The sequence below is a fragment of the Rhinoraja longicauda genome, chromosome 29 (genome assembly GCF_053455715.1).
Source record: "Rhinoraja longicauda isolate Sanriku21f chromosome 29, sRhiLon1.1, whole genome shotgun sequence".
NCBI lineage: Eukaryota > Metazoa > Chordata > Chondrichthyes > Rajiformes > Arhynchobatidae > Rhinoraja > Rhinoraja longicauda.
The window spans coordinates 11,243,659-11,263,567 of record NC_135981.1 but is presented as its reverse complement, the minus strand read 5'-3'; the positions used below and the strand labels follow the sequence as shown (position 1 = coordinate 11,263,567).

Below are 19,909 nucleotides of genomic sequence, written 5' to 3'. Positions count from 1 at the left end.
TGTGCATGTCTGGTTGCCTTTGGGAAGATGGTGGGAGACCTTACCTTTGAACCACTGGACCTTCAAATGGAAATTAAGAATCAATCAAGTTGATGAGGAGCAGGCTTCATGTACAGAATAGAGCAGGTCCTACCATTAATCAGGTTTTTACTGACAATCTAAGAGTTCTGTGTCACTTAACCGGATACCAGTTTACCATTTCCAGATATTTAAAATGGAATTTGATCTCCAGATTATTAGTCCAGTAGAATAACTAAATAACTTTTGCACTGAGCTTTGCTTATATCAAGGTATTGTAGTGGCCTGGCGGAGGCCAGAGAAAAGGCAAGACGCCAGGCAGTGTTTAGTTAGATTCTTTATTAGGCTGTGAGCTGGTGCCCACAGCGTAGTTCTCCAAGGGATGATCCACGCCTTCCCTTGGTCTGGCTTTTAACCCCTTTCACCTGTCCGTCACGTAACGAGGGGGCTGACCCGAGGAGTGGCCTGATCCGCCACAGGACCCCCCCCAAGAACCGGAGGTACAAAACTGACAGGAGGGCGCACGAGGCGACCAGCCCGGGTGCGCACCATGACCGGCGCAGGGACCGGCGACTGACCGACAGGTGGAGGGGTCGTAGCAGACACTGGAGGGGTTAGCTTGGACGGGGGGCGACCGCGCGGGCGGGGCTGTGCAACCGGCACCGGCCGATCAATGTCCACGTGTGCCGGCTTCAGCCGTGCGATCGAAACAGTCTCTCTGCGACCCCCCATGTCCAGAACGAATGTGGCCGAGCCGTGTTGTAGGACCCGGAAGGGGCCCTCGTACGGCCGCTGGAGAAGTGATCGGTGTGCGTCCCTGCGCAGGAACACAAACTGGCAGTCCTCCAGAGCGGCAGGGACGTGTGGCTGGAATGTCCCATGATGTGATGTGGGCACAGGTGCCAGCCTGCCCACCGTCTGCCGAAGACGTTGCAGGGCGTCAGAAGGCTGCTCCACTCGACCGTGCGCTGGTGGGATGAACTCCCCGGGAACCGTCAAGGGGGCCCCGTACACCAACTCGGCGGAGGAGGAGGCCAAGTCCTCCTTGGGTGCGGTGCGGATCCCCAGCAAAACCCACGGCAGGGCGTCCACCCAGTCTGGGCCCGTGAGCCGAGCCTTCAGGGCAGCTTTCAGCTGGCGGTGAAAGCGTTTCACCAACCCGTTCGACTGTGGATGGTACGCCGTAGTGTGGTGTAGGCTGACACCCAAGAGTCTTGCCATGGCCGACCACAGTTCCGAAGTGAACTGTGGCCCCCGATCGGATGTAATGTCCAGTGGCACCCCGAACCGGGCGATCCAGTGCGCCGCCAAGGCCCGCGCGCAGGAGGCCGTCGAGGTGTCTGCCAGCGGAATGGCCTCCGGCCACCGCGTGAAGCGATCTACCACAGTGAAGAGGTGGGTCATGCCCCGGGACGGCGGCAGCGGCCCCACGATGTCTACATGAATGTGGTCGAAGCGCTGCCGAGGGACACGAAACTCTTGCAGAGGCGCACGCACGTGTCGCTGGATTTTTGAAGTTTGGCACGGGATGCAGGTACGTGCCCAGTGTGCGACCTGCTTACGCAGCCCGTGCCACATGAAACGGGAGGATACAAGGGCCACCGTCGCCCGAATGGTGGGGTGAGACAGCTCGTGGAGCACCTCGAATACCCTGCGACGCCAGACGACAGGGACGATGGGTCGCGGCAGGCCAGTGGAGGTGTCGCACAACAGTGTTGTATCCCCGGGGCCACAGACAATGTCCTCCAGCTGCAGGCCGGACACGGCTGTACGATAGGCGGCCATCTCCTCGTCCCCCAGCTGTGCGGCTGCTAGGGCGGAATAGTCGATCCCCCCGGCCATTTGTAGGACGGCGTGGATCGCGGGTCTAGACAGGGCGTCGGCCACCCTGTTGTTTTTTCCCTCCACGAACCGAATTGAGGTGGTATATTCCGACACATAAGCCAATTGTCTCTGTTGCCGCGCAGACCACGGATCCGAAACCTTGGCGAACGCAAATGTGAGTGGCTTGTGGTCTGTGAACGCGGTAAAGGGTCTCCCTTCTAGGAAGTACCGAAAGTGGCGTACCGCGAGGTAGAGGGCGAGGAGCTCCCGGTCGAACGCGCTGTAATGCCGTTGGGCCCCGCTGAGGTGCCTGCTAAAGAAGGCGAGTGGCCGCCAACACCCGTCGATGTGCTGCTCTAGCACCGCGCCGACCGCCACCTCCGAAACGTCCACGGTCAGGGCGGTTGGGGCATCCTCCTTAGGATGGACGAGCATCGTGGCCCTGGCCAGGGCCTCCTTAGCCTGCTCAAAGGCCGCTCCTGCTTCGTCGTCCCACTCGACCTCCTTGCGGCGACCAGCCATGAGGTGGAAGAGTGGGCGCATAGTTCGGGCTACCGACGGCAGGAAGCGGTGATAGAACGAGACCATCCCAGCGAATTCCTGCAGGCCCTTGACAGTGGTCGGTCGGGGGAAACGGCGGACAGCTTCGACCCTGTCCGGAAGAGGTACCACCCCTTGTGGGGTCACCCGATGGCCGAGGAAATCGATGGCCGTCACCCCAAAACGGCACTTGGAAGTGTTGATGGACAAACCGTACTCGCTGAGGCGTTTACACAGCTGGCGGAGGTGGGTGCAGTGCTCCTGCTTCGAGCGGCTGGCCACGAGTACGTCGTCCAAGTAGACAAAGACGAATTCTAGGCCACGGCACACACAGTCCATAAGCCGTTGGAAGGCCTGTGCGGCGTTCTTCAACCCGAACGGCATCCGTAGGAACTCGAATAGGCCGAACGGGGTGATGATGGCAGTCTTGGGGATGTCATCGGGGTGGACCGGGATTTGATTATATCCGCGCACAAGGTCCACCTTGGAGAACACGGATGCTCCGGCCAGGTGGGCATTAAAGTCCTGGATGTGCGGAACCGGGTACCTGTCGGGAACGGTCGCGTCATTTAAGCACCGATAGTCCCCGCACGGTCGCCAACCCCCGTCCGCCTTGGGGACCAAGTGGAGTGGTGACGCCCACGGGCTATCGGAAGGGCGCACGATGCCCATTGACTCCATCTGATGAAACTCCTCTCGAGCTAGACGGAGCTTGTCTGGAGCGAGACGCCGCGCTCGGGCGTGCACGGGTGGCCCGGTGGTGGGGATGTGATGTTGCACCCCGTGCTTGGGAGTGGAGGAGAAGTGGGTTTCCACAATGTCCGGGAAGTCCGCCAGGATGCGCGCGTACGTCGCATCCACGGACGACAGGTGTTCGACGTTGGGGGAGACCGGCCTCAGCGTGCTGGAGTGCACCAGGCGCTGCCGCCCGACATCCACGAGCATGGAATGCGCCCGCAGGAAGTCGGCGCCCAGCAGCGGCTGGGAAACATCGGCAATGATGAACTGCCACGTGAACCAGCTGTCGCCGAAGTTAAGGGCGAGCTGGCAGACCCCGTAAGTGTTGATGGGGCTACCGTTCGCCGCGGTGAGGAGGGGGCCGTGTTTGCCCGTATGGATATCGGCGGTGGAAGGAGGTAGGACGCTCACCTCTGCTCCAGTGTCGACGAGGAACCGACCCCCGGTGGTCTCCAGCGGTATTGGAGGTGGTGCTGCTTGGGCCGACCACCAGCGACCTCTGGTGGCGTCTGGCTGAATTGTCGGCGGGCCGTGCGAGAAGGACGCGCCGGCACCGGGGTTCCCGATGGCGGCCGGATTTCGCCGCGGGGGTCGTCCTGAAACGGGGTCGACGGCGGCCCCAGCTTGCTGTTGGCCTTCCGACGCCGCGGAAAAGACGGCTAGGGCTTCCAGGTCCTCCCGACGGGACATCCAGATTTGGTCAGCGCGCTCGCCCAGCCGCTGCGTGTCGGTGAAGGGGTCCTCAGCGAGCTGAGAACGGAGGTCGACGGGGAGCTGCCGCAGGTAGGCCTGCTTGAATAAAAAACAGGGCGGGTGGTTGCCCATAAGGGCGAGCATGTCCTCCAGGAGGGCCGACGGCCGTCGGTCCCCGAGCCCCCCCTGGCTCATAACGCGAGTTGCCCTCTCGGCGTCGCTGAGGCCGAACCTCCTGATAAGGAGTTCTTTCAGGCCCTTATATTTGTCATCCGCGGGGGGGTCATTAAGGTAGGGCTTTACTCGCCTTGCTGTCGCCTGGTCAAGGGCGCCGACGACGTAAAAGTACTTCGTCAAGTCGACGGTTACCCCTCGCACAGCAAACTGTGCCTCTGCCTGCTGAAACCAGACCTCAGGCTCTTCGGTCCACAGGGTCGGGAGTTTGAGGGCGACGGCCTCGAGGTCGGCAGGACCGAGGGCGGCAGGACCGGGTTGCGCGAGGGCGGCAGGACCGGGTTGTCCATTGTTCGACATCACTACGTGTGATGTCCGTCGAGGTCACCAATGTAGTGGCCTGGCGGAGGCCAGAGAAAAGGCAAGACGCCAGGCAGTGTTTAGTTAGATTCTTTATTAGGCTGTGAGCTGGTGCCCACAGCGTAGTTCTCCAAGGGATGATCCACGCCTTCCCTTGGTCTGGCTTTTAACCCCTTTCACCTGTCCGTCACGTAACGAGGGGGCTGACCCGAGGAGTGGCCTGATCCGCCACAGTATGCTCATATCTGAATATGAAACTAGTAACCTGATTTGAGGTTGCTTTGGAAGGTAGGTCTCCCAGAATGGGGTCATTGTAATTGAAGAACCTTGGAACAGAATATTTGAAAACAGGATTATTCTGCACATCTCCTCAGGCTTGCTCGTCAATTCAAAAATTCATTGCTGAACTCATTCCTATCTTCCCACCCAATCCTAGTACTCTTTAATCCCTATAATGTTCAAAAATCCATTGAGCTCAATTCTGAATAAACTCCAGACCTAGCATCCACTGTCCTCTGAGGCAGAGAATTTCAAAAAAATAATGACATCTCTTTAGTACAGGCCCCCAGTTTACGTAGGCCACATTTCCAATTGTTTGGGTTTTGATCATTCTTCAGACTGTTGACCGATTTTTAATAGATCCATTTTCCTGCCAGAACCTGACTTCCCTTATAGCATTAGTATCTAAAAATCAATCGTCCTTTTCTTGAATATGACGTGATTGGGTTGCCAAGGGGCGATTCGGTTGGGAATTGCAAAATGTTAACTCAATGCTTAAATTTAGGTAGGAAGTAACTGCAGATGCTAGTTTTACACTGAAGATAGACACAAATTGCTGGAGTCTATCTCCAGTCTAAACCCGCTTAATTTTAGGGACGTGCGTTCAGATTAGTGGCTATTCTACACAATGTTAACATGTTGATAATGGCTAGAATGGGGTAATTGTAATTGAAGAACCTTGGAACAGAATACACGGTGACAATCCACGGCTTCTCAGGTGGACACCGTCTGGAGCCACGCTCCTGGTAGGGTCACCCATGGCGGTAAGGTCGAGGGGGAGGTCCCTGACAAAGGGCAATGCAACCAAGACCTCAACGGTGGAACAGGCGGAGGATGATGGCTGACTTTAGTGGAGCGTCACAACGGCTGGGAAGGCGGATGAAGGCTGCAGCAGAAAAGGGTCCCCGGTTGTCTTGGACTCCATGCCACTGGATCCTGACCCAGATCTGTCAAGGACCATGTGGTGGCTGTCTGTGCACCAGTCTCCCCACGTTAAACAAAGACACACACAGGCGTCCTCAATGGAGAGGACAGTCATACTCGCTTCGAGTGACCGCCGATGAATGGCTATATCTCTGGTCCCCCACTCCGTCATTCACAGTTGTTTCACACTAAAATGAAGCAAGGATTCAGACTGCAGGCGTTTGTAAACTCTGCTCTGTCTCTGCAACTTCTGCCAGACTTGGCCTTCGGCCTGCTGCCAAAGGAAGTGACTCACAACATGGGAAAATTCCATCTCAGGTTGAGGTAAAACGTTAGCAGAAGCTACCTCCTGGACTCCGATTTAACCCCCTCCCTGTAATCCCAGTGGCAGCAAGTCACGTGGCCAGCAGCTCGGAAAAGAAACCATCAAGAATGTACACAAATACTGCAGGCAGAGCAGTGGGAAAAGATACCACAATATCTCTAATAGACGTGACTTGTGTCGGCATTTCCAAATTACATAATTAGCTCATAAGTTCCAGGAGCAGAATTAAACCATTCGGCCCATCAGGTCTAATCCGCCATTCAATCATGGCTGATCTATCTTTCCATCTCAACCCCATTCTCCTGCCTTCTCCCCATAACCTCTGATACCCGTATTAATTAAGGAACTATCAATCTCCACCTCAAAAATATCCACTGACTTGGTCTCCACAGCCTTGGTCTCCACAGCCTTCTGTGGCAATGAATTCCACACATTCACCACCCTCTGACTAAAGAAATTCCTCCTCATCTCCTTTCTAAAGGAATGTGTTTTTATTCTGAGGCTATGGCCTCAGGTCCTAGACTCTCCCACTAGTGGAAAATCGACATGATACGATAGAACTTTATTTGTCCCTGGAGGGAAATTGGTCTGCCAACAGTCAAAAAACACACTGTTCCCGATGTTGGGGAAGTCCAGAACAAGGGTTCACAGTTTGAGGATAAGGGGGAAGTCTTTTAGGACCGAGATGAGAAAGTTTATTTTCACACAGAGAGTGGTGAATCTGTGGAATTCTCTGCCACATAAGGTAGTTGAGGCCAGTTCATTGGCTATATTTAAGAGGGAGTTAGATGTGGCCCTTGTGGCTAAAGGATCAGGGGGTATGGAGAGAAGGCAGGTACGGGATACTGAGTTGGATGATCAGCCATGATCATATTGAATGGCGGTGCAGGCTCGAAGGGCCGAATGGCCTACTCCTGCACCTATTTTCTATGTTTCTATGTTTCTACAAGAAGATACATGAAACACAAAATCAAAGTGACGAGTGTCCAAGATTGGGGGTGTGCAAAGATTGGGGGGGAGTGGGGGGGGGGGGGAGAGGGGAGTCAGTCTATCCCACAACAAAAGGGGGAAAAGTTGTACAGTTTGATAGCCACAGGGAAAAAAGGATCTCCTGTAGTGTTCTCTGCTACATCCTGGTGGAACCAGTCTGTTGCTGAAGGTGCTCCTCAGGTTGACCAGTGTGACATGCAGGGAGGGGGTGAGCGGTATTGTCCAAGATGCTCCGCAGAAATCCTCTCCATGTCCACTCTACCCAGGTCTTTCATTATTCAGTAAGTTTTAATGAGGGCCCCCTCATCCTTCTAAACTCCAGTCAGTACTGGCCCAGTGCCGTCAAATGCTAATGTGTTGAAAACACGTGCTGACATTACAGTAAGAGCTAAGGGCATTGGACGATCTCTGTGAGGTACAAGGTCATCAACTAATTGATCTTGGATGAACGGTCTATTCTCTAAACCAAATGCATGTAGAATTCCAAAATGCTCAGTTGACCTACCACAACTATGGAGCAGTCCTGAACTACTATCTATCTCATTGGTAACGTGCGGATTATCTTTGATTGGACTTTACCTTGCATGAAACGTGATTCCCTTATCATGTATCTATACACTGTAAATGGCTCGATTGTTAACAAGTATTGCCTTTCTGCTGACTGGCTAGCACGCAAACAAAAGCTTTTCACTGTACCTCTCTCTGTACGCATGACAATTAACTAAACTGAAACTGAGAAATGTTGTTTCTAACATCGTAATCCTTTTTTTCCTTCCACCCCGCAATGTATTTTGATGTCTCCTGTCCAAAGGTCTTGGTTTATGTGATAATTTCAACAGATAGGCAGTAAGAGGAAGAATTTACAGCTTGGTTTACAGAGCACATATCTCATCCAACAACGGTGACTTTGCTTCAAAAACAATTTGCTGGCTTTGAAGCTGTATTGAATCTGACAGCTGCTGTATATAATTAAGTTCCGGCTTTCATCTGTTCTAGATAATCCAATTGTAATTCTAACCATCACCTGCAGCTTTGATGGATTCCATGCACTGCAGAAAGTAAAAGAGAGAGGGGGAAAAAACGACATGCAATTATACATATCTCACAAGATATCAAGAGAGTCTGAACTTGAAACTTAGGCACTGTGACAATGTAGAAGTTGCAATGGTCAATGTCTGAGCAATAAGTTCCTCTACATAAATGTCCAGACCGCTTGTATTGTTAATACTGACCAAGAAGGGCACGGAGAAGCAGTCCACTGTAAACAACAACATCCCACTTGTTGGTCAGAAGGCCAAGGCCAGCCTAGTCTGAGGTGCTCTCAAGAAGAGAACGTCTCAGTCACTGCACCTCATGTTTAGATCATGTGAGCCGAAGACAGAATTCGGTCCATCAAGTCTACTCTGCCATTCAATCAAGGCTGATCTATCTCTCCCTCCCAACCCAATTCTCCTGCCTACTCCCCACAACCTCTGACACTGATCAAGAATCTGTCAATCTCCGCCTTAAAAATATCCGTTGATGTGGCCTCCCACAGCCGTCTATGACAATGAATTCCACAGATTCACCACCCAGAGGCTGGAAAGGCCCTCATTTTTTATCTTCTCGGGAGTGTCGCAAACAAGAGACATAGCTACAAAATAACGAGTTGGTCATTTAAAACTGAGGTGTGTTGAGATTTGTTTCTCTCAGAGGGAGGTGAAGCTCGGGAATTCTCTGCCCCCAGGGTGGTGGAGGCCGGATCATTAGATATTATTAAGGTGGAGATAGATAAATATTTGAAAGATCGATGAACTGAGGGTTATGTGGAACTGGCATGGAAGAGGAGTTGCTTTCACAAATCAGCCATTATCATACTGAATGGCAAAGGCCGGCTTGATGAGCCTAATTGCCTGCTCCTATTTCCCTGTGTTCTTGTGTCCATTTGTGCTGCACTAGGAGTCTGCATTGTATGCCTGAATCCCTGGGCTGGGACTTGAACCAAGGGAGGTGGTGAGTGCGTTTCACTGCTGTACCGTTGATGTAGGTCTGCTCGTGAAGCTCGGTGATGCTGAGGAGGTCGGAGTTCTGTTGCTGGCAGCTGGTACGAGCCTCACTCCACGACAGAGTGGACTGGAAGTTGAACTGGTAGCAACTGTTGGTCAGTGGGTCCTTGTCCCAGAAGGTCTCGCAGTCGTCACCTGTAGACAGAGCAGGATTGTTAGCAAAGTGCAGGCAGCCAAGAGGAGTCTTATGCAATTCACGCATTAGTGGCAGTAATATTGGGAGATGTCTGTCCTGCTGGAGACTGGGCCTTGGACGTGGTTTTGTGGCTGAACCATGTTAGTTTTACCCACAAATGTTGCATAAGGAACTGCACACAATCTTTAAGAACCCTTCTGGGTGAAAATGGCACAAAGCTTTTATTCTCCTTTTCCATTGTGTTGCACTGCTTCTCACAGGTGGTCTCTTGCCTTCAGGTGCTCACTCAGTATTGCTAGCTCCCACTTCATACAATTGGCCATTCTTTGTGTGCCAACGTTGGCAGGTCAGTCAGAGCCAGTGAGCCTCAGGGCCAAATCTAATACTGTCCTCAAGTAACATCCATAAACACACACACACACACACACACACACTGACTTCCCAGCAGAAGGCCAGTCAGAATCTCCACAGCTGCCCAGAGGCAGGGCCGGCCTCTCAACTCTGCAACTAATAACAAGAGAGAACTGTGAATCTCCCGTTGGCATGGTTTGGATTACGATTCTTGCAGACTTGGGTGTCCAACCATCAAGTCATTACCTGGCGTTCGGCCCAGGCTCTACAGACCTCTAACACACAGTTTGCGTTCTGTGGTTTCTTTGCATGAAATCTCTGAAATAAATCAGTTGCACCAAAAGATTCACATTTGTACCCGATAGAAATTACATGAAAGGCAAACTATAAATCATTTTCAATTTCTTCAGTCATAAATCTACATGGCTCCAGGTTACCTGTAAGAGTTTGAAGAAAGTTTCAAATTACAAAATATGCCCAACACTCTGATCTAAATATGGTCCAACTAGAAACCCTGCACTCTCCACTCTTGTAAGGGAAAGAGCTTCTCACCAGAGACAAGGAGAGATTTAGGGAAGTGGATTGTGTGGTGGAGCTGGGAGACAATAGACAATAGGCAATAGGTGCAGGAGGAGGCCATTCGGCCCTTCGAGCCAGCACCGCCATTCAATGTGATCATGGCTGATCATTCTCAATCAGTACCCCGTTCCTGCCTTCTCCCCAAACCCCCTGACTCCGCTATCCTTAAGAGTTCTATCTAGCTCTCTCTTGAATGCATTCAGAGAATTAGCCTCCACTGCCTTCTGAGGCAGAGAATTCCACAGATTCACAACTCTCTGACTGAAAAAGTTTTTCCTCATCTCAGTTCTAAATGGCCTACCCCTTATTCTTAAACTGTGGGCCCTTGTTCTGGACTCCCCCAACATTGGGAACATGTTTCCTGCCTCTAGCGTGTCCAACCCCTTAATAATCTTATACATTTCGATAAGATCTCCTCTCATCCTTCTAAATTCCAGTGTATACAAGCCGAGTCGCTCCAGTCTTTCAACATTCTCCTCAGAAGCGGCAGCAAACTCACTTTCAATGGGACAGAATCCCCATCTTTCATCCTTGCCGTAGTCCACCGTTGTTGCACACCAGAGGTGGCCATCCTCACGCCCAATGGTGGTGCAGTCATGGAACCACTGGCCGTCGTACATGAACGGGATGGTGCAGGGCTTCCCGTGGGAGTTCCCCTGGACGGTGTAGATCTCTAAAGGAAAAATAGCATATTGGTTTTAAATGGATTGCACAAAGGTACAAGCACAAGGTGCCGTCAGAATGGAGATCTTGGGTGACTTCCCCTGCAAGGGACTGGAGATGGTTTCATGCTCAGAATTTGCATTGTTTAACCATTACTGCACCATGCAGTTCTCAGAGACTGTGCATTAGTGCAGCACAGAGTCAATTACTGCTCCTGAGCGATAGCAGAGTAGCGAGACAAGTCAACATGTTCTTCTGCCTATATACAATGTCAGAGCCAACTGAGGAAGTTCATTTGACCAAGGAAACTAATCAACAGAAGACAGGGGTGCTGGAATAGCTCAGCAGGTCAGGCAACATCTCAGGAGATAGGCGACTTTTTGGGTCAAGAACCTTCTGCAACTGTGGAAAGTTACATATATTGTTTTGGAAAGAGAGAGCGCAGTCTAGCATATACTTACTTAAATATATGTAATATGTTCTTTTTTTTAATTTATTTTTTAATTTTTTTTAATTTTTTTTTATTTATAGTATATTCAATAGGCATACAAAAATACATAAGTGGATAAATATAAGGGAATACATAAGCATAAGCAATGGCAATGTATAACATAAATATCCCCAGGTTGTTTAAAACAAATTGTTATCTATACCTAGAAGATATGTCGGTATATATATGAAAAAGATAAGGATAAAAGAAAAACGAAAAGAGAGAGAAAAAGAAGAGGAAAAAAAAAAGAGAGGAAAAAACAACAAAAAAAAAAAACAACAAAAAAAAAAAAACCCAGACTGTACCAGGTGGTTAACGAAAACATAGTAGTGTCGCCCGCTCCAATCCCCTCTACCTGCATAAAGCAATATCAAGAAGAACGAAAAAGGTTGGAATAAGGTCACATTACATGATATGAAAATATTGAATAAATGGCCTCCAAGCCTGCTCAAATGTGATCGAAGGTTCGTAAACAGTACTTCTAATCTTTTCCAAATTTAAACATGAAATAGTTTGAGAAAACCAATGAAATAAAGTAGGAGGATTGATTTCTTTCCAGTTCAACAAAATAGATCTTCTGGCCATTAATGTAAGAAAAGCAATCATCCGACAGCTGGGGGGAGATAAACAAGTTCTGTTCAGATGATGAATTGATATGTTCACAGATACATATAAATATACATCTGATGTAAGCCACACGTAGTGATTTCTTTGATGATGGGTTGAATAATGTAAACACAAGGCTCCTGTGTCTCTGTTATTATTTTAAGTGAAACATGCGTGCAATCCAGGGTTAACCCAAAGATAGTTCATGAGGAGGAGAACTGGGGTGGGATGGGGGGGGAAGGAAGGGTGACAGTCAGAACATTTTTCTCAGAGTGAATTGTCAAAGACTGGAAGGCAGAGCTTTAAGGCGTGAGGGACAAAGTTGAAGGAGATGTGCAGGGTACGTTTTTTTTTTTAACAGAGTGGTAGGTGCTGGGAACGCACTTCCAGATACAATGGTGGTATTCAAGAGATTTTAGATATGCACATGGAAATGCTGGGAATGTACAGGTATGGATCACGTGCAGGCAGATGAGATTAGTTTATCTTGACATTAAGTTCAACCCAGATATTGTGGGCCGAAAGTTCTGTTCCTGTGCGGTACTTTTCTAATGACTAGGGCCTCTTCTCTAGTCAAGGGTGGTGAAGAATGATCTAGGTCTGAGGACAGACTGAGGATTTGAGAGGTTGAGTGAAGATTGCAGATGGTGACCATAGATGGGATAGATGTGTGCTGGTGATAGACGTCAATATTGGGGGTGGGGGTCATGGGATTAAGCAGTCAGAGGAATCAGAGGTGCAATCGTGGAGTAGGGTGGGGGAGGGGATAAGGAGATGAAGAACCATTTAAGTCTGAAGGCTGGCTGAGGGTTTGAGAGGTTGAGTGAAGATTGCAGCTGGAGTCAGGAGCATTAGAGAATTGGCAGTGGTGGGATCTGAGAGGATTAGAGGGTCAGGCGAGAGGAGTCTTGAGTTTCGGGAAGGTTGGAGGATTTGGAGAGATGTTGGGGTTTGAGAGGATGGGGGGGTTGAATTAGGAGGGTCGGAGCTTTGAGGGGGACGGGATTTGGGGGCTTTTATAGTTCAGGAATTCAGGGTCTGGTCCTTGGGAGCACCAGGAGTGACTGTGTGGTTGCACATCCAGGACAGTGAACGTGGTGGGAGGTGAATGGTGTAGGGGCAGGATACAATAGTATGGTGGGTCGTAAAAATGAAAGGAAACAGGAACCGTGTGTTTCGGTGCATTGGTGCATGGCTGTTGATCAAGGGAACAATGACAGTGTGGCCCAAAGGTTGCTGAAGCTGCATTGGATGTGTATTGATGTCATCCTATGCATAATTTGAAGTGGAAATGATAGAAATGAGAGGAAGACTCGCCCTAGATGAATTTCTAGAGTGAAGTGAACATCGCATATTGTTCTGCGAAGAAAATAGTAATTCTCAACTGCAAAAATGCTGAAAAAAAGTAACTTTTTGGGCTGATATGTTGGACAGTGTGTCTATTTGTTTTTGTGAAATATTGGCCCTATATCTTAACCTAATAAGTGAATAAAGATGTTAGAAGTCTTATCTGATGCAGAAGAAAATTGGAAAATGAAGAATAACATATAATTATTTTAAAAGGTAAAAAAGATGCAATAAAACCTCTATAAATCACCATTGAGACCACAACTGGAATATGTGGAATTCTCTGCCACAGAAGGTAGTTGAGGCCAGTTCATTGGCTATATTTAAGAGGGAGTTAGATGTGGCCCTGGTGGCTAAAGGGATCAGGGGGTATGGAGAGAAGGCAGGTACAGGTTACTGAGCTGGATGATCAGCCATAATCATATTGAATGGCGGTGCAGGCTCGAAGGGCCGAATGGCCTACTCCTGCACCTATTTTCTATGTTTCTATGTTTCTATGACCCAGCTTAAGGTCTGCAGATTGGATGATAGTTAGAACTTTAGTCTGAAAGCAGTAAAAGGATTAATCAGTTTCTCTTAGGTTGAGGAGAGCTCAGAAACTGGATCCTTCGAGCAGAGAAGGTTGTGGGGAGGTGGAGCAGATCGTCACAATGACAAAGGAACTGGAGCAACAGATGGGGAAACACTGTTTTCAGTGATAGTGGGTAGGTTGACAACTCAAGGGTTGCAATAATTGCTAAAGGACGTGAGGAAAAGAGGCAAATTCTTTACACAGCAAGTGCTCTAGAGTGAGAAAGCTTTGCTTGGAAGGATATTGGAATTAGGATATTGGATATTGGAATAATAACTTTCAAAAGGGAAGTTGTTAACTATTAGGGAAAGAAACAAAACCTATAAAGGGGTGCAATAGACAAAAGGCAGGAAAGCAGACGCATTGGATCAGTCTTTCAAAGAGCTGGCCCTAGCAGGATGGCCTGTATGGTCTCCTTTTGGTATGATGACCAGGGAATGGGGCAAATGGTTATGGATCACGGGGGACTCCCTTCAGTGATGCTGCAGCAGGCCCCTCGTGTTTAAGGAAGGGCAAAAACGTCACCCATTCCTTCTCTCCCGAGATGCTGCCTGACCTGCTGAGTTACTCCAGCATTTTGTGAATAAATCGACTTGTACCAGCATCTGCAGTTATTTTCTTATAGTACAATCATGCACTTTGCAATCCATACAGCAAGTGTCCGTAGCAAAATTTTGTTCCACAGATTTTATATCAGATTGTTGCGCTAAGCAATGGGACATGTAGACCATAATTAGCATTCATTAGAAAGTCAGCAGGTTAAATGATAGTAGGGACAATTATGTCTGTCTGGATTTTTTGTGGGTGCTCCGGTTTCCTCCCGCAACCCAAAGAGCATGATGGTTGTTGGTAGGTTAATTGGCCACTGTAAATTGTCTTGAGTGGACCAGTGTGTGGTAGAATCTGGGGGGGGGGGGAGTTGATTACAAATTGGGCAGAGTAACATGGGATTAGCGTATGGCCAGCATGGTCTCTGTGGGTCGAAGGGCCTGCTTCTGCACTCAATGATGGATCTCAGGAATCAAAGTGGAAGATTAGTCCTAACTTACAAAAGGAATGATTTTTAAAAGTTTAAATGAGAATGAACAGAAAAAAATCGAGGGGCCCCAGATACATAAAACCGTTAGAAATTAAGTGACAATGTTTTGCCAAATAAAATATTAATCTTGGTTCCCAGACTTAAATAAGGCAGGAAACGCAAGTAGAGAGGGAATGCTAAAGCTACAAATCGCTCATCAGCCTGTTAGAATGATGGGCCCATATGTGTACGCTTTATCACAGAATCATTTTCAATAGACATAGACAATAGACAATAGGTGCAGGAGGAGGCCATTCGGCCCTTCGAGCCAGCACCGCCATTCAATGTGATCATGGCTGATCATTCTCAATCAGTACCCCGTTCCTGCCTTCTCCCCATACCCCCTGACTCCGCTATCCCTAAGAGCTCTATCCAGCTCTCTCTTGAATGCACTTTCAGGTTTAAGGAGAATGATGGAATAGGGAATTATTGAGCTCCTGGATGTAGGGCTTCACAGAAAGAAAATAAGGCAAGGGATCTTCATGAGAACAAAAGAGGTGAAGAAATAAGCTGACGGAGGTGGAATTATCATGTGTTATAATAAAGTAGATCAGATGAAACGACTTGCAATGATGGTTGATGCCTCTTCTAAAAGATGGCATAAATTCATCAGAACAAAAGCAGGAGCAACAAAGGATTTTTTTTCAATACAGGGGATTAATAGAGATTGGAAACTGTATCTACAAAACTTTAAAAGGAAAAGGGACATTTTGACAGATTGTAGCACAGAAGGCACTAATAACTACAGTAAGTGTAGGAAGGAACTGCAGATGCTGGTTTACACCGAAGATAGACGCAAATGCTGGAGTAACTCAGCAGCATCTTTGCACAGAAGGAACAGGTAATGTTTCGGGTCAAGACACTTCTTCATACTATAATTGGTTCATTTCCCTCGTTCCGTCTAATAAAATGTAATGGGTTTTTGAAATATCAGAGGAGGAACTGGAGGATGGGGCCAAGATCACAACATACTTTAATCACTTGGCTGGTCCAGGAAGTTTTCCCCAGAAATAAATAATTTGCTAATAAACACAACAGGCATCTGACAAACAGGTGGACTATTGCTACTATGCCTAATACTATGGTAGACACAAAATGCTGGAGGAACTCAGCGGGTCAGGCAGCATCTCAGGAGAGAAGGAATGGGTGACGTTTCGGATCGAGACCCTTCTATATACTATACCATCGCTAGTGCTTAGGAAACTTCAGAACTGATTGCCAATACGAATGATGAGGGATTTTCTAGATAATTCGAGATTTTCGAGATAAAAGTCACAAGAAAAACATCACTGGAAAATCATAATGTGTTGGAAGGAGCAGCAGATGCTGGTTTACACAGAGGATACGACACAAAAGCGAATGAGTGGGTTAACATATGATGAGCGTTTGACAGCACTGGGCCTGTACTTGCTGGAGTTTGGAAGGATGAGGGGGGAGCTCATTGAAACTTACTGAATAGTGAAAGGCCTGGATAGAGTGGATGTGGAAAGGATGTTTCCACTCGTGGGAGACTAGAGGTCATAGCCTCAGAATTAAAGGACGTTCATTTAGGTAGATGAGGAGGAATTTCTTTCGTCAGAGGGTGGTGAATCTGTGGAATTCATTGCCACAGAAGGCTGGAGGCCAAGTCAATGGATATTTTTAAGGCAGAGATAGATTCTTGATTAGTATGCATGTCAGGGGTTTTGGGGAGAAGGCAGGAGAATGGGGTTGGGAGGGAGAGAGAGATCAGCCATGATTGAATGGCGGAGTAGACGTGATGTGCCGAATGGCCTAATTCGGCTCCAATCACTTATGAACATGGAAAAAGCTGGAGTAACTCAGTGGATCAGGCAGCATCTCTGGAGAAAAGGAATAGGTGGCGTTTTCGGTCAAAGACCCAATACGTCACCTATTCCGTTTCCCCAGAGATGCTGCCTGACCTGCTGAGTTACTCCAGCTTTTTGTGTCCATCACTGGAAAATCAGCCTGTGGCTGCGATTGCCGACAGGATCACAGACAGATATGCCTCATTTATTACTGCAGCTCTGATTATAGTGATACCACAAACAACTTTCCAAAAATACTCAAGACCCCACATTAACAAAACAGCTAAACATGAAAATTACCAGGTTGTGATTTAATGAGCTGGTGTGGATAATTTATATATGGAGCTACGGAATCCTGCAAGGAAATAACCTCCCAGTTAGTTTATTCTTTACTGTATTGCTACGATTAATTCACTTGGCAGGTCAGACATCAAACAGCATTCAACAATGGTCATGTTACATATCTTTGGGTTTAAGATAGAACTAGTCTCACAAAACACTGTATAAAATCACCACTGTTACAAAAGAAATGAAGTGTATAAAAACCGAAGCTGGAGTAAGCCGTTCAGCCTCACTTAGAGTACATCCAGTAAGATTGTGGCTGAACATAGAACTTTGAACAATACAGCACAAGAGGGGCCCTTCTGCCATGATGCGGAACATGATGCCATGTTAAACGTATCTCATCTGTCTGCACATGGTCCATATCCCTCTATTCCTTTTAGATGTGCCTATCTAAAAGCCTCTTAAACACAATAAGGGTGGCACGGTGGTGCAGCGGTAGAGTTGCTGCCTCACAGCGAATGCAGCGCCGGAGTTTGTACGTTCGGAGTTTGTACTGTACGGAGTTTGTACGTTCTCCCCGTGACCTGCGTGTGTTTTCTCCGAGAACTTCGGTTTCCTCCCACACTCCAAAGACGTACAGGTTTGTAGGTTAATTGGCTGGGCAAATGCAAAAATTGTCCCTAGTGGGTGAGGGATAGTGTTAATGTGCGGGGATCGCTGGGCAGCGCAGACCCGGTGGGCTGAAGGGCCTGTTTCTGCGCTGTATCTCTAAATCTAAATCTAAATCTAAATCTAAATCTAAATCTAAATCTAAATCTAAATCTAAATCTAAATCTAAATCTAAATCTAAATCTAAATCTAAATCTAAATCTAAATCTAAATCTAAATCTAAATCTAAATCTAAATCTAAATCTAAATCTAAATCTGCCTCCACCACCAACCTTGGCAATGTGATCCAGGCCACCACCACTCTCTGTGTAAAAACTTGCCCTGCACATCCCCATTAAGCTTTCCTCCTCTCACCTTATAGCTATGCCCTCTAGTGTTGGACGTTTTCACCCTGGGAAATATGTTCTGATAGTCATCCTATCCATGCCTTTCATTATTTTGTATACTGATATCTCATCTGATACATCTAGTATAGCTAATAATTGATATCCAATAACATACTGATAAACTTGTATTATGTGGCCTAAAGAAGGGTCCCAACCCGAAACGTCACCCATTCCTTCTCTCCAGAGATGCTGCCTGTCCCGCTGAGTTTGTCCAGCTTTTTGTGTCTATCTTCGGTTTAAACCTGCATCTGCAGTTCCTTCCTAGACAAACTTATATATGTAGTGACCCAGGCTGATCCAATCTTGGCTTCAAGCAACTTCCCCCTTCTCTGCCCATGCACCTTAGCTCCCCTGTAGTTTAAAATGCTAAATGCTTCCATAAGATCACCTTTAGACTTCAGAGATACAGCGCAGGAACAGGTTCTTCGGCCGACCGAGTCCGTGCCAACCAATTATCACAATTTTTTACCAGAGTTAATTAACCTACAAAGCAGTACGCCTTTGGAGTGTGGAAGGAAACTAAAGCACATGGAGAAAGCCCACATGATCACAGGGAGAGCGTACAAACTTTGTACAGATAGCACCCGTAGTTAGGATCTAACCCGGGTCTCTGACGCTGTAAGGCAGCAGCTCTATCACTACATCACTGTGCCGCCCAAATTCTTTCCCCTCTCATTCTTCGATACTCAAAGTATCAGAGAGAGTTAGATAGAGCTCTTAATGATAGCGGAGTCAGGGGATATGGTGAGAAGGCAGGAACGGGGTACTGATTGTGCATGATCAGCCATGATCACGGTGAATGGCGGTGCTGGCTCGAAGGGCCAAATGGCCTACTCCTGCACCTATTGTCTATTGTCTATAGGCCCAAACCTCTCAATCTCTCCATGTGTGAAACCCATTCATTCCAGGTATCAACCTAGTGAACTTTCTCAGCAAGCGTCCAGTGCAACAAATCCTTAAATATGGAGATCAAAACTGCATAGAACTCCACGTATAGTCTTGACAATGTTCTGCAAAGTTCCATGAAAGCCTCTACTTCATTTCCCTCCAAATAAAGCCCCAAATTCCATTAGCCCTCCAAAATACTTGCTGTACAGATAGTTCTGCTATAACATGATAGTTAAGTTCCAAAGAAACCTAGTGTTTTAGAAAATCACATTAGAGTGCAATAGTCTATAGTTGCCTTTTTAACATAGATTTAAACATGACTGTGCTATAACTAAGTGGCAGTAATGCAAATAGTGTTTCCTAAACCATCCATCACGTTACAACCAATTGAACGTTATAATGGAAATGACTGTGCATGCACGCTAACCTTTTGTGTTTCATGCACTAGGACACACAGAATATTTATGTCACAGTATTCTGCAGTATCACTAAGTTTAAAAAAAAATGTTTTGGATTCTTCTTTCCAAAGTGGACAACCTCAGATTTTAGAACATTCTACCCCATCTGACAAGTTCCTGCCAATTCACTTGACCTATCTATATCCCTTTGTAGGCTCTTTGTGTTCTTCTCATAACTTGCTAGTGTACCTATCTTTGTGTTGTTGGCAATTTCTGGCCGCAGTACATTTGATCCCTTCATCCAAGTTATTGATATAAATAATAAAATAGTTGAGACTCCAACACAGATCCCTGTGATAGTTACTGACTTCTATTGGAAAAACGATCCATTTATCACAGCTGTTTTACTGCTAGTTAGCTATTTCCCTATCCATGCCAATATATTAATCCCCAAACTTGTGTGCTCAAAAGTGTCACCCGAGATTGCATTATCCACACAGTTTGTTACATCCTTCAAAAATTCTAGTCAATTTGTTAAAAACAGTTTTTCTTTCAGAAGACCATAATTCTGTCAGATTGTTTTATGATTTTCTAAATAGTGCCTCCTTAATAATGAATTCCAGTATTTTTCCAATGACAGATGCCAGTTCTACAATTTCCTGCATTCTGCCTTCCATCTTCTTAAATAATGGGGTTTTTCCAATCCTATTAGTCCTCTCCAGAATCTATGGAACTTTGCTGGAT

At 47.4% G+C, this 19,909-nt stretch overlaps 1 protein-coding gene across 1 annotated transcript in view; it reads right to left on the bottom strand.

Moving 5' to 3' along the window:
- mrc2 (mannose receptor, C-type 2) overlaps positions 1 to 19,909 on the bottom strand; it is a 170,518-nt gene that overhangs the window by 103,978 nt on the left and 46,631 nt on the right. The window contains exons 3-4 of the mRNA XM_078424368.1: positions 10,476 to 10,649; positions 8,881 to 9,045 (exon numbers count right to left, since the gene is read on the bottom strand). Coding sequence (XP_078280494.1) covers positions 8,881 to 9,045; positions 10,476 to 10,649 — 339 coding nt within the window. The remainder of the gene's footprint in view (positions 1 to 8,880; positions 9,046 to 10,475; positions 10,650 to 19,909) is intronic.